The sequence below is a fragment of the Lepidochelys kempii genome, chromosome 7, assembly GCF_965140285.1.
Source record: "Lepidochelys kempii isolate rLepKem1 chromosome 7, rLepKem1.hap1, whole genome shotgun sequence".
NCBI lineage: Eukaryota > Metazoa > Chordata > Testudines > Cheloniidae > Lepidochelys > Lepidochelys kempii.
This window is the reverse complement of record NC_136386.1, coordinates 51,687,309-51,701,678: the sequence shown is the minus strand read 5'-3', so window position 1 is coordinate 51,701,678 and position 14,370 is coordinate 51,687,309. Positions and strand designations below refer to the sequence as shown.

The 14,370-nt window shown below is 50.8% G+C and overlaps 1 protein-coding gene across 8 annotated transcripts in view; it reads left to right on the top strand.

Moving 5' to 3' along the window:
• The first annotated feature begins 3,237 nt into the window (after positions 1-3,237).
• RNF123 (ring finger protein 123) overlaps positions 3,238-14,370 on the top strand; it is a 157,421-nt gene continuing 146,288 nt past the window's right edge. For 2 of the 8 annotated variants that reach the window (XM_073352676.2, XM_073352680.2), the window contains exons 1-3: positions 3,951-4,090; positions 8,602-8,719; positions 10,377-10,461. In XM_073352676.2, coding sequence (XP_073208777.1) covers positions 8,638-8,719; positions 10,377-10,461 — 167 coding nt within the window. In that variant the 5' untranslated portion in view covers positions 3,951-4,090; positions 8,602-8,637. Of the gene's footprint in view, positions 3,259-3,950; positions 4,091-8,578; positions 8,720-10,376; positions 10,462-14,370 lie in introns of those variants that run through there. The other 6 variants (XM_078853752.1, XM_073352675.2, XM_078853754.1 and 3 more) reach the window with 6 other exon arrangements.

Here is a 14,370-nt window from a genome sequence, read left to right as displayed (position 1 = left end):
CCGGCGATACCCCCACCGCACCCGCCTCTACAGGCCCCGCCAGAGTGCATGCAGCAGAGGCGGGGCTCTCCTGCTTGTCTGGGCACACTGTGGGGGAATACCCCTTGGGCCTGAGGGGGAGCAGTGGTGGACTGAGAAGGAGAAGGGGCAGCTCCAGGTGCCAGGTAGCCAGGGGTGCTGGCAATGACGGGGCTGGCGCCCTGCTGGGGCTCAGGGGTCTCAGGCGCTCCTCCATGCTGGGCCAAGGGGCAGTCCCTCCGCATGTGCCCCATCGCATGGCAGAGGTAGGACCAGGCCTCCCCCATGGAATAATGCACCCAGTAATGGGTCCCCTGGTAGGGGACCAGTAAAGACCCCTCGAGCGCCTCTCCGCCATGCGCCGCTGGCAGCAGTTGAAGCTGCACCTGCTGGCGGAACGAGAGGATGTGACAGAGGGTGGGGTCTTTGCAGCCCAGCGGGAGAGGGCTGATGACAGAGATCGGTTTCCCCAGGGTCGAGAGGGTGGGCAGCATTGGGGAGGAAAGGAGGTCAGGACTACACAGGCACCCAGGTCCTCCAGCGGCTCTGTCAAGGTTCCTTCCCCACTCTGAACGCTAGGGTACAGATGTGGGGACCTGCATGAAAAACCTCCTAAGCTTATCTTTACCAGCTTAGGTCAAAACTTCCCCAAGGTACAAAATATTCCACCCTTTGTCCTTGGATTGGCCGCTACCACCACCAAACAAATACTGGTTACTGGGGAAGAGCTGTTTGGAAACGTCTTTCCCCGCAAAATACTTCTCAAAACCTTGCACCCCACTTCCTGGACAAGGTTTGGTAAAAAGCCTCACCAATTTGCCTAGGTGACTACAGACTCAGACCCTTGGATCTTAAGAACAATGAACAATCCTCCCAACACTTGCACCCCCCCTTTCCTGGGAAATGTTGGATAAAAAGCCTCACCAATTTGCATAGGTGACCACAGACCCAAACCCTTGGATCTGAGAACAATGAAAAAACATTCAGTTTTCTTACAAGACGACTTTTAAAAGAAATAGAAGTAAATAGAAGTAAAGAAATCACCTCTGTAAAATCAGGATGGTAGATACCTTACAGGGTAATTAGATTCAAAACATAGAGAACCCCTCTAGGCAAAACCTTAAGTTACAAAAAAGATACACAGACAGAAATAGTTATTCTATTCAGCACAATTCTTTTCTCAGCCATTTAAAGAAATCATAATCTAACACATACCTAGCTAGATTACTTACTAAAAGTTCTAAGACTCCATTCCTGGTCTATCCCCGGCAGAAACAGCATATAGACAGACAGAGACCCTTTGTTTCTCTCCCTCCTCCCAACTTTTGAAAGTATCTTGTCTCCTCATTGGTCATTTTGGTCAGGTGCCAGCGAGGTTACCTTTAGCTTCTTAACCCTTTACAGGTGAGAGGAGCTTTCCTCTGGCCAGGAGGGATTTCAAAGGGGTTTACCCTTCCCTTTATATTTATGACAGGCTCCATGGGGACAAACATGCCCCCCACCACCAGGCCCTTCTCCACCACCTCCTGGGTGGCGGACAAAGATGACCTTGCCATACATTCTGGAGGCCACCACGATGGCCGTGGGCCCCACCACCCTTGCCAACGCCCCCACGTAGGTCTCCACATGGGACAAGGCGGGCACCAGGAGGCAACGGACGCCGTGCTTCCTGGTCAAGGTGGGGAAGGGCCCCAGCCGCTAGGGATGGTAACAGCGGCGGTGGCTGGGAGAAATGACGTAGTAGTTGGCGGGGTATACGCTCTGGGGGCCGTTGGGGGGGCTCCTGCGGTGCTAATGGAGGGAGCAGTGGGGAGGGACGCCGCAGACAAAGGCGGGGCTGCAGCAGTGCGGGCAGCCCCTACCATGGAGGGCCTAGTCTTTTTAGTGGGGCTCTTTCCTTTCTTTTTGCCCTGGCCGTTCCCACTGGCAGGGGGAGCTCCCCCAGAATCGGAGGGGGCAAGAGACGTGGCAGTAGTGGAGGTCACCCCATTGCCCGCTGCTGCTGGCGCCCCAGCAGGGGCAATAGCCGGTCGTTAGGCAGCGGCGGTTGAAGTAGGGCCTGGGAGGATGTCGGGGGGCGGGGTCTGCCCCAGGGATACCGCCCACAGTGTCTCCTGCCATGATGAGCCACAAAGAAGGGGAAGGAAGGGGAAAAACACCAAAGAAAGGGGTTGAAAGGGGAAGCAGGTCAACCATTCCTCCCTGCTAGGCTGCAGGCAGGGGAAGAGGGTGCCAAAATGGGGGGGGGCAGATAGGGGGGCTATCAAGGACAGGGGGCGTGGGGGGTCGGGTCAGTCACCGACCTAGGATGGAAGTCCGGCTCCTCTAGCTGCACTAAGGGAGGGAAGGTCACAAGCACATCAGGGGGGTGCAGTGATCAACCAAAATCGGGGAGGGACACAAGCACATGAGAGGGGGTATGGGCACACGAAGGGAGGACCAATTAGGGCAAGGGGGGGGCGCGCAAAGGAAAGGGAGCAACCAGGCTGGTGGTGGTGCAGGGCAACCCAGGGGCTAGCTGTAGGACCGGGGCAGGGCAAACAAACCAAACCACGGAGGGAAAAGGGCAGGGCAGGCAAACAAACTGGGCTCGCAAAGGGCTTAGGCAAAAAAGCTGGTGGTCAAAGGGCTTTAATTGGAGGGGGCGCAGTCCAAAATAGGAGAGGGGGCACGTGCACCCACGTATGCTTGCAAAAAGTCACTGTCACTGGGCTGCTGCTGCAGGCCCAAATGGTGGAAATGGGCGTGGCAGGCCAGGCAAGCAGTTGAGTCCTAGAGGCAGGAGCTTGAGGTAGATGGTATGTGGCTGGTGGGCGTGGTGGAGGGGGCAACGGTGATGGTGGGGGTTGGGGGAGACACAGATGGACAGGGGACAGGCTCATATCCCCACAAACACAGTCAGGACCCCCACCACAAAAGCACAGTTTGATAATCACTCAGTCCTCAATAGCCCCCTCCAGAGTGGGCTCCAGAGTCTCTGTGCGCTTCCCCAGCAGCCGATGGTCCTATTAGTCCTCTTCTACTCCAGCACTTCCCCAGGACAAATGCAGCAGCAGCGCTGGCGGCCAGGCAGGAAGGACCCCACACAGGTGGCATTAGTGGGGTCCTGGCTTCTTCCTCCAGAGGTGGGGGGGCAGGCCAGCAAGGCCCCCCTCATTCAGCAGCAGTCCTCCGAGAAAGAAGAGAGCTCTACCTAGCAGCAACAGCTCAGAGAGGAAGAGGGAAAGCTCCAGCCAGCAGGTCAGCCCAAGCAGACTTACCCTCCCTTCTGCAGCGCGGTAGTTATCCGCTTTTGCTGGCAGCAGCAAGCAATCCGCCCCGGCCCGCCCCGCTCTCTGCGTTGCTTGGGGGAGGGGGCAGAAGCCGGAAAGAGGTGGGGCACGGTCGGGGTCTTGGGGGAAGGGGTGGAGCGGTCTGGGGCCGGGTCCCTTGCTGCTGCTGTCGTCAGGCCCCCTGCTAGCCCCCAGGCTGCCCTAGACCCCATGTCCCCCTGAGGTGTGGCCCCCCCCCGAAAGAGCAGTTCCTGGGGCAGTTGCCCCCGTCCATCCTATGGACGGGATGGCTCTGATTAAATATAAACCCAAACATTGGCGGAGCCAGGCCCATGTTATTGAATATTGGTGGAGCACAGGAAAGCTGGCTGTATTTTATGCAAATGAGCTAACACAATATGCAGATGAAGGACCCTGCAATCTCCACATCCCTGGCCCGCAGGTCTGACAGCGCGCCCCGCCCAGATGGACATGGACACGGACCCCGCTCCGGGCCTGCCGCAGGGGCGCTCCGCGCTGTACTGAGCGGGGTCCCTCTAGGTTGAGCTCGGCACGTCACAGCCGAGACCCCGCAGCTCCCAGCCGCGCGTGAGACACCCGGCACGAGGGCTGGGCTGGGACGGACTGACGCACTCCCCCAGCAGGTGGCGCTGCGCCGCCAGCCCAGCCTAGCGCTCCGCCCGCGGAGAGCGGCCCGTTCCGCCAATCAGGCTATCGGCGCAGCCCCGCCCCGGCCGCAGTGTCCCTGCTGGGACTCCGTCCGTAGCCGGGTGGTTGTTGCGACTGAGGGGCTCTGGCGGGTGAGTGTCCGTGGGCCTTGCTCGATCCGGGCTCCCTGCTGCGGCTCCAGAGCGCCTGGGGCCGTGGGTGCTGCGCTGCGGCCCCTGGGCGGGTCGGGGGCTGGTGGGGCGGGGTCGGGTCGGGGTCAGGGACCGGTGGGGCGTGTGTGTCCCTGGGCGGGAGCGGTTGGGTCGGGGGCTGGGTCTGGTGGGAGGAGAACCTGGGTGGGTCGCCGGCTGGTGGTGGTGGGGTGTCCCTGGGTGGGAGTGGGCGGGTCCGGGTGTTGGGGGTGGGCTCGGTGGGAGGGGCTGGGGCTGGAGCTGGTGGGGTGTCGCTTGGTGGGAGAGGGCGTGTCGGGGGGGGCTGGTGGGGAGGGTGTCCCTGGGCAGGAGTGGGTGGGTCGGGGTGAGGGGGGGTGTCCCTGGGCGGGAGTGGGTGGTCGGGAGCTGGGACTGGTGGGAGGGGGCCCTGGATGGGAGTGGATGGGTCGAGGACTGGTGGGGGGGACCCTGGACGGGTCTGGGGCTGGTTGGGGTGGGAGCGGGGGCCCCGATGGGAAGTGGGTGTTCCTAGACTAAAAGCCCCTGGGCTCCCTCATAATAAAAGTAGTGAGACAAGTGAGTTAATTTTGCACTCAGCCGAAGCCTAGGGAAGCCCAGCAAGGTGATGGGAACTAAGTGCCCACTGCGCTTGGCGAAGGGTTGCTTGCCTGGGGGCTAGGACAGATCTATTGGCAACTAGTGCAAGCAGCCCGTGGGCCTTGAAGGCCAGTCAGCGTTGCTGTGCTGCAGGCCCAAAGAGATGGCTCTAGTATGCATGTGGTAGCACCTCAGGGGTTCCCCTTTCACTTCAGGCATTCATTCACATTGTTCTGCATGAAAAGTGTGTTATATCTTCCCCCAGTGTGCAGCACCTGATCTTTAGGTAAAACATGAATTTTCTGACAGATTAATTAAATCTGAGTTTATTAGTGAAAATTAATTAAAAGTGGGATCTTTAAGAACTTTCTCCAGTGTTTGACCTGTTGTTCCTCTCTTTCTTGCTAACAAAGGGCTGGCTTTCTGTATAGTTGAAGCTTCTTGCTAGCATTCCTCAAATATGTGCTGAGGCCTGGTCTACACCTTAAAACTTACTTCAAACTAGCTATGACTCAGGACTGTGAAAAATTTTGCGCCAGCACTTAGGTTGAGGTAACCTCCACTGTAGTCGCAGCTAGGGCAATGGATGAACACCTCTCCACGGGTGGATCTGCTACAGCAGTGTGTCTCAACCTTTTTGTGCAGGCGACCCCTCTCCCAATTGTGACCCTCCCCCTTAAATATCACTAAGTTAATCATGATTAATACTTAGGGCTGGCAAGCAGGACAATTGCCAGGGCCCCACAAAGCTAAGTTACATGCTTCAGCCCTGGGCGGGGCTCAGGCTTGGGCGTGGGCCCTGGGTGGTGTGGCTCACCTCAGTGGGCCACCCAGCCCGTGGGTCAGTGTCAATGCTTCCGCATCCAGTGCTGGTTCTGTCCCCAGAGACCATCGCACATACCTTCTTTGTGGGCTCACGCTCTTTAGTTTCTGCTCTGATCCCCAACAAGTGTAACTCCGGCCCTGCTGGTAACCCCCCTAAAACTGTCCTGCAGTCCCCAGGTTGAGAGAGACTGTACTACAGGGACAGAAAAACCCTTTTAGTCACTGTAATAAGTGTCTACAGAGCAACAGCGGAATAGCAGCTGTGCCAGTGTAGTGCTTATAATGCAGATATACGCTGAAAAGGTTAGATTGTAAGGTAAGCAAAGTTTGTCTTTCTGTCTTGCCCATTATCTTACAATTTTCCCTTCCTTGAAATGGCTGTCAGTTCGTATCACTTACAATGTACTAAAATTACTTATACCCTTTGTAAAAATGGCTGCAGTTTAACTGGTGTGGGGGCCTTTGTTTCCAAGAGGACTGAAGCTACAGGCCGTTGTCAAGAGAAGTGTCTTCAGTTTCCCTAAAGCCTCTGGCAGTTTTGGAGCTTGAGAGCCTGTGTGTGATAAAGCCACTGGAACGTAGATTAGAGTGGCTTTTCACTGTAGCACCTGGTTTTAAGTCTATTTTCTTACTGTATGAAAAGATAAACATGTTTTAAGAGGGAACTGGAAAAAAGAAATGCTGTCCTCCTGTGGCCCATACGAACCCCTAATAGTATTGAGCAAAACCTTAATTGCAGCCTTCCCATTCCCCATAAATACAGAATGCACAGTACGGCAACCCTTAATGTTTGCTGCTGTTGCTGACCGTGTAGTCCAGGCTTTGCTGTAACCTGTGAGGGAGGTGAGTGTGCTGTGTAGCATGGTTCCTTATTTGGCGTCAGTAGGAGGTTCGGTGTGGTGTGGAGCCTGTTGCTTTCTCTGAAAGTGGTGCTACATGGGTAGTTGGGTCCAGATAAGAGCTGTTCCATAACTTGCTTTTTAGGGTTTGCGGTAGAGCGGATATTATGTGTACCATGTCTTAGTCCCTTTTAAACACAAGCTTTTGTTTATGGCTATTAGAAGTGGCAATAGGGACAGTAGAGTGGGCTGATCTCAGAATTGCCTGCTCCGATTACCTAGTTGATGAAGTGAGGGACAAAATAGAGGTAAGACAAGCTGATCATTCCTCACACGGTGGAGGTCACTAGAAGAGGGGGGTATAGTAGTGAGAGAGGCTGTGGTAAGAACACACTCCTTTGGGCATCATTATACTTTATTTCTTAAAAGAGCCTAAACATTTACTGTATTGTGAATGCTGTTGTGTACTGAACAGATGTCTCCACTAGTCACCGATTTCTTTCAGAATTTACAGATTTTACAGAACTTGTTTGTTTCCTATGTGCATCATAACCTTTTACATGCCTTCACTGAACTTCATCTTCTCTTGTGCTGCTAATTCTGTTTGGTGGCCTTTGTGTCACTCCTCACTGGTTTTCTTAGTGTATATTAACCAAAATCAACATGTGCCTTTGGTAGATGGCTACAAATTACTCCATATCCTCTCCCAGATAGTTATCAAATATCTTGGACCTCACCAGCTCAAGCACTAATCCATAAATCTTCAGCTTCTAGTCTTTCCATACTGAGAATTGGCCCTTTATTTCTGTGCTTTGTTTCCTTTTGCCTTAAGCGGTTGTTAAATTAATTGCAGTGGCAGTGCTTTACCTTTCACACTTGATATCATTTTTCCTTAATACACTTGTTGGGGAATCTGTCAAAATTCTTTAGAAAATCCAAAGTGCTATACAGTAGTGCCTGTTCTGCTGGGTTTTTTTAGCTGTTTTAAAGTGTTTTGGCAGGTTAAAATAAGTACAGTCTCCACCCTGCACCTTGCTTGGTGCTGTTTCCACTAGGCTCAGGCACTCGCTTTGCACTGCCTGCTTCCTGTCTGCTCTTTTTCTTCAGAGCAGGGAACACACTGAAGTTGATCAGACAGTTGTTCTCCAAAGGACTTGTGGGAGGATTGTAGTGATTTTCAGTAGAGTGCTTGCTCACAAACAGTAGATGCACAGCACTTGTGAGCCAGAACACAGCTGGCAAATGACACATCTGCTGTCATGGCAGCAGCCTTTAAACAACATGAGTGATGTCTAGAGAACTCTGCTTTCTGCCAGTGATCTGCTCCGGCTGAGAACTTGGGTACCTGGGGGTGGCTCTGAGGTAGTACTGTGAGTTCTAGTAATATTGGGAACAATCAGAAATATTTAGGCTAATGCTAGGTTTTCACCTTGCAAACTGCTTCACCAGTAGCTCATTCACTTCCAGCCAAATTAGTTGCTGTCCCTGTAAAAACCCCTTGGATGCTCTATGGCTCTGCTTTGTAAGCAATGTGGTTCTGCTTTTGTCTGGTTCAGGCCTCTCTCTACCTTCCCCCATCGCTGACCAAGGCAGTTCCCTCTTGTACAAACTGTCAAATAGAAGAATGAGGTGTCAGTCTATTCCTATATCCGTGGGCATGTGAGGTATTGTCAGGATGAGTGTGAGGACTGCTAGGTTGGTATTTGTACCACATGGCTGTCCCTGAGCCCCTTCTTGAATGAGGCGTGTCTATGCTGGGCACTGATGTACTGCTGCTGCCCGGTTTCTATGTAGTGGCTCTAGGTGTGGGACAGCCTAAGCTCTTCGGCGGCTGTAAAGCCCATGGGGGTGGAGGGCACTGTCTGGTGCAAGTAGGCGCTGAGTCACATGACCTGGGTCAGGTGCTGGGAATGGCTGAATTACAATGTGTTATGATTGCCTTGTCTCCCACTCTCCCAGGCCTCAGTTGAGACTGTGAGTGGGGCTGGCAGCCTATTCCAGTTAACTTCCCTGGTTGTATGGCAAGCTCTTGGGGTAGGGACCTGTTAATTGTCTGACATCATCATGTACATGTTCAGTGCCGTGTTGGGCACTTCTAAAGCCAGGGAAATCTAAGTGACATTCTGTGCTTGCCTCTGATTCATAATGATGGGCAAGAGCTAAGGGAGGGACCTTTCTCACCAAGTCTCCTTGCTCCTAATGACAGACTGGTGTGCCTTCCTGTTTCAGCTTCAGCCTCCGTGGTGGTTCATACAGCTGTGAAGAATGACGTCGAGAGGTGCTGGGACTGCCTTTTCCCGGAGGAACTACAGGCTGAGCACTGAGTCTGAGAAGCCCAAGCTCACAGGTACGTGCCCTTGCATAGTGTGTAGATGTAGGGGTAGGCTGGCACACCTGTTTCCTCGGCTGAGTTCTTTGCAAGAGCCAGTTAGCAGTTTCTAGTTGACACTGAGGATTTTCCACACTTCCACCCTTTAGTGCTGCCATACCACTGCCAACCCCCCAGTGTGACACGAGTAACTGCAATTTGCACTGGGGCATCTTACTCCACTTTTGGGCAGGGACAAGCTGTCCTGGTGCCAAGGGCAGTGAACTTGCTTGTTGCCCCAGTGCAGCTGCACTGGGGATTGCAGTTGGGCAAGACTCCAGGGCAGACAAGACTTAAACTCTTCCTAAGAGCCCAGAGGGGTTCTGTCTCTTGTGGGAGGGGCCTTTCTCACTGCTCTAAGGGCTTCTCCCTCTTGTCTCTGTCCAAGACTCCCTTGCTACAGTGGTTTTCCTCTGCATGCAGCTCCTCTACCTCAGGCAAAAGCGTGATGCCTCAGACCCCTTGTCTTCACCCCTTCTGACTTGGGGAGCTGCTTGTGCAGTACTTCGAAGCTGCAGGGGATTACAGTTTGCATCTGAACCTTTTTCTGGGCAGCTTAAATGTCCACCAGGAACTAGTCTTCCCATTTATAAGTCCAGTGTTTCAGAAGCCTTGAAGTAAGAAGCTGTGCCAGAGTCATGCAGATGATTTTCCTTGGGTGAAGTAGAGTATAAGGGCTTGTCTATATGGCAAGTTAATGTGCAACAAGCTGGGCTGTGAATGTACAGCACAAATTAGTTTGCCATGTGCTAACTTGCTGTGTGGACTCTGCTACCATGCACAAAAAGTTCCATGTAGACAAGGCCTGAGTGGGCCCAAGGAGGGCCATGGGATTGTAAGTGAGCCAGGCAGACTTCATTTCCATCTTCCTCTAGAAAGAAACTGTCCTTAAGTCAGTTTCACTGCTGGTTCTTGGCAATGCTGGTTAGTCTGTGGCTTCAGCCGAGTGGGCTTTCATTAGGGATGGCTTCAGATCTTTCCACTCCTATTCCCCTAGGGGGATTTGGGAAGGAAATGGAAGGTGTGAGGACAGCTTGTCTCTAAAGGAAGAGCTGAAACTCAGCGTTCCAGGGAGATCTGGCAAGGATTTGATTAGACTGGGGGAGCTGCAGTTGCCAGCACCCTCCCCTCCCAGCAATTTGTACACTGTACTTCTGTTGCAGTACAGAAAGGAGTAAAAGCTGAAAACATAGGGGCAGCATTAAATAAAATATGAACATGACATCAGGAGTTACAACTGATTAGATTACTCACTTTCCTACTGAATTTGGTAAAACCTCCTATTCTGAGTGTATAGAAATTCCAGTTTACCACAGAATGTAGCTGCAAGAGAATAGATGGGGCACTATGTCCTCTTCTCATGGTGGTGAGGCTGCTCAGATCGACATGGGCCCTTGCTGTGAAGTCCATGACTTGCGAAGAGAACTTCTGATGCCCCTACTAAAGATGGTCAGCAGGCTAATGTCTTTCTGAAGCTGCCTTTTCTGCTGCACGGTAGAGTGACTTGGAGACCTACACCCCACTGTTTCACCACGAGTTGGAGACCTTGCCCATAGCAAAGGAAGTGAAGTTGATATTTCTGGGGTGATCTTCCTGACTTCCCATTGCTTATCTTTCTTTTTGCTGTTCACTACAGGGATAGTGAACAGCAAGCTGCTGAATGACTATCTGCACCGCATCTTCCCCAGTGCTGATGGGATCCAGCCTGCAACTGCTTACAGGTACTGGTTGCATTCTAACTCTTACATGGCGAGTGAAGCTGCACCTACCTTCCTCCTAACATGCCATGACAGGTCTGACCGGGACACCATTTCCAGAGTCAGTCGGTAACAAAGCCTCTCTGTGATCCTGGCATTAGGGAAAAACAAGCCAGTTGGAAGTGCATTGTATTGCAGAAGTCTCCTCTTTCATGGCTTATCACAATTTGCCTGACTTATAGAATTGTGCACATGTAATTGTAGTCCTCACTTGCTTGGAGATGTACAGTAAATGTAGTGATTGCATGTACTTAGGGCCAGCTATGCATCTACCTGATCAGTCATACACGCTGTTGCTCAGTTTGCTTATGCAGTGACAAGTGCTGCAGAAATGTTGTGTAAGCATTTGTGAAAATTGGGCAGTCATTGCCCTGTAAACTAGACACAATGCTGCTATTGTCATATGTAATACAGTGACACTTCCTATGACAGTAATATCCCTTCTGTTGTCTCAGTCTTGAGCACTGTATGCTGACCTCTTTATTACTAAAACAATGAAGAGTCTGGTGGCACCTTAAAGACTAACAGACTTATTTGGGCATAAGCTTTCGTGGGTAAAAAACCCACTTCTTCAAGTGAATGGAGTGAAAATTACAGATATAGGCGTAAATATATATTGGCACATGAAGAGAATGGAGTTATCTTACAAGTGGAGAACCAATGTTGATGGCCAATTTAGTCAGGGTGGATGTGGTCCACTCCCAATAATTGATGAGGAGGTGTCAATACCAAGAGAGGGAAAATTGCTTTTGCAGTGAGCCAGTCACTCCAAGTCCCTATTCAAGCCCAAATTGACGGTGTAAAGTTTGCAAATGAATTGTAGCTCTGCAGTTTCTCTTTGAAGTCTGTTTTTGGAGTTTTTTTGTTGAAGAATGGCTATTTTTAAATCTGTTGCTGAGTGTCCAGGGAGGTTGAAGTGTTCTCCTACTGGCTTTTGTATGTTACCATTCCTGATGTCTGATTCGTGTCCATTTATCCTTTTATGTAGAGACTGTGTTACACAGACAAAACTACACAGGGGCCAAGACAAAATGTCACGTTTATTATAACACAATTTGATTTATGACCAATAACTAATATCACACACACCCACACACACCCCCAAATGTTCTGCACCTGCTGTATAGTTACCAGTCCTGAATGTAGCTTGGGTTCGTAGCTTGTGGCGGCTAACTGGCCAGGAATGCCGGGCACAAGGAAGAGCTGGGTCTCTGTTGGGCATGCACCGATGCCCTTCCATGTTGGCAGCAGAATGTTACCCTCCAAAATCTTATATCTGCTCCATCCTTTTTTGCAGGCTTCAGTTTGAATCCAGAGTCTATAGCTCTTACTGTGTCACACTGCCTTTGGGTTCGGTGTGATTGATCACCCATCAAAAGCGGACATGACTTTCAGCCTAGGACCTGGCTTTGATGTTTCTTCAGTTGTATTTTTGTTCTTTTCTTTTTAGGGTGGACTCTTCTTGCTTTGTCAGGGCTGTTGTCTGCATCTTCAGCCGTTGGTGTTTACACTTTATTTCATCAGGAAAGGCTGGAGATGGAGGTTGATTCCATCATCCATACATACCTCATTCACACATCTAAACTAATAAGATTACAGCAGGGTTTTGCAAAAATGAAGGTTGCAGCAAGCTTTTACAAAATGGAGTGAGCATTTAAAAATAGAGTTTGGGACAAGTTAAAATGGAGTTTGAATTACAATGTGGACAAGTGTAAGGAATGGCAAACAGTGAGCAGAAGTTATAATCATAGAATATCAGGGTTGGAAGGGACCTCAGGAGGTCATCTAGTCCAACCCCTTGCTCAAAGCAGGACCAATCCCCAACTAAATCATCCCAGCCAGGGCTTTCTCAAGCCTGACCTTAAAAATATCTAAGGAAGGAGATTCCACCACCTCCCTAGGTAATGCATTCCAGTGTTTCACCACCCTCCTAGTGAAAAAGTTTTTCCTAATATCCAACCTAAACCTCCCCCACTGCAACTTGAGACCATTACTCCTTGTTCCATCATCAGCTACCACTGAGAACAGTCTAGATCCATCCTCTTTGGAAGTTTCAGGTAGTTGAAAGCAGCTATCCAATCCCCCCTCATTCTTCTCTTCCGCAGACTAAACAATCCCAGTTCCCTCAGTCTCTCCTCATAAGTCATGTGTTCCAGTCCCTTAATGATTTTTGTTGCCCTCCGCTGGATGTTTTCCAATTTTTCCACATCCTTCTTGTAGTGTGGGGCCCAGAACTGGACACAGTACTCCAGATGAGGCCTCACCAATGTCGAATAGAGGGGAACGATCACGTCCATCGATCTGCTGGCAATACCCCTACGTATACATCCCAAAATGCCATTGGCCTTCTTGGCAACAACGGCACACTGTTGACTCATATCCAGCTTCTCGTCCGCTGTAACCCCTAGGTCCTTTTCTGCAGAATTGCTTCCTAGCCATTCGGTCCCTAGTCTGTAGCAATGCATAGGATTCTTCCGTCCTAAGTGCAGAACTCTGCACTTGTCCTTGTTGAACCATCAGATTTCTTTTGGCCCAATCCTCTAATTTGTCTAGGTCCTTCTGTATCCTATCCCTACCCTCCAGCGTATCTACCATTCCTCCCAGTTTAGTGTCATCTGCAAACTTGCTGAGGGTGCAATCCACGCCATTCTCCAGATCATTTATGAAGATATTGAACAAAACCGGCCTGAGGTCCGACCCTTGGGGCACTCCACTTGATACCGGCTGCCAACTAGACATGGAGCCATTGATCACTACCTGTTGAGCCCGACAATCTAGCCAACTTTCTATCCACCCTATAGGCCATTCATCCAGCCCATACTTCTTTAACTTGCTGACAAGAATACTGTGGGAGACTGTGTCAAAAGCTTTGCTAAAGTCAAGGAACAACACGTCCACCACTTTCCCCTCATCCACAGAGCCAGTTATCTCATCATAGAAGGCAATTAGATTAGTCAGGCATGACTTGCCCTCGGTGATTCCATGCTGACTGTTTCTGATCGCTTTCTTCTCCTCTAAGTGCTTCAGAATTGATTCCTTCAGGACCTGCTCCATGATTTTGCCAGGGACTGAGGTGAGGTTGACTGGCCTGTAGTTCCCAGGATCCTCCTTCTTCCCTTTTTTAAAGATGGGCACTACATTAGCCTTTTTCCAGTCGTCCGGGACTTCCCCGGATTGCCATGAGTTTTCAAAGATCATGGCCAATGGCTCTGCAATCACATCTGCCAACTCTTTTAGCACTCTTGAATGCAGCGCATCCGGCCCCTTGGACTTGTGCTCATCCAGCTTTTCTAAATAGTCCCGAACTACTTCTTTCTCCACAGGGAGCTGGTCACTTCCTCCCCATGCTGTGCTGCCCAGTGCAGTAGTCTGGGAGCTGACCTTGTTCGTGAAGACAGAGGCAAAAAAAGCATTGAGTACATTAGCTTTTTCCACATCCTCTGTCGGTAGATTGCCTCCCTCATTCAGTAAGGGGCCCACACTTTCTTTGACTTCCTTCTTGTTGCTAACATACCTGAAGAAACCCTTCTCGTTACTCTTAACATTTCTTGTTAGCTGCAACTCTAGGTGTGATTTGGCCTTCCTGATTTCACTCCTGCATCCCCGAGCAATATTTTTATACTCTTACCTGGTCATTTGTCCAATCTTCCACTTCTTGTAAGCTTCTTTTTTGTGTTTAAGATCTGCAAGGATTTCACTGTTAAGCCAAGCTGGTTGCCTGCCATATTTACTATTGTTTCTACACATCGGGATGGTTTGTCCCTGTAACCTCAATAAGGATTCTTTAAAATACAGCCAGGTCTCCTGGACTCCTTTCCCCCTCATGTTATTCTCCCAGGGGATCCTGCCCATCAGTTCCCTGAGGGAGTCAAA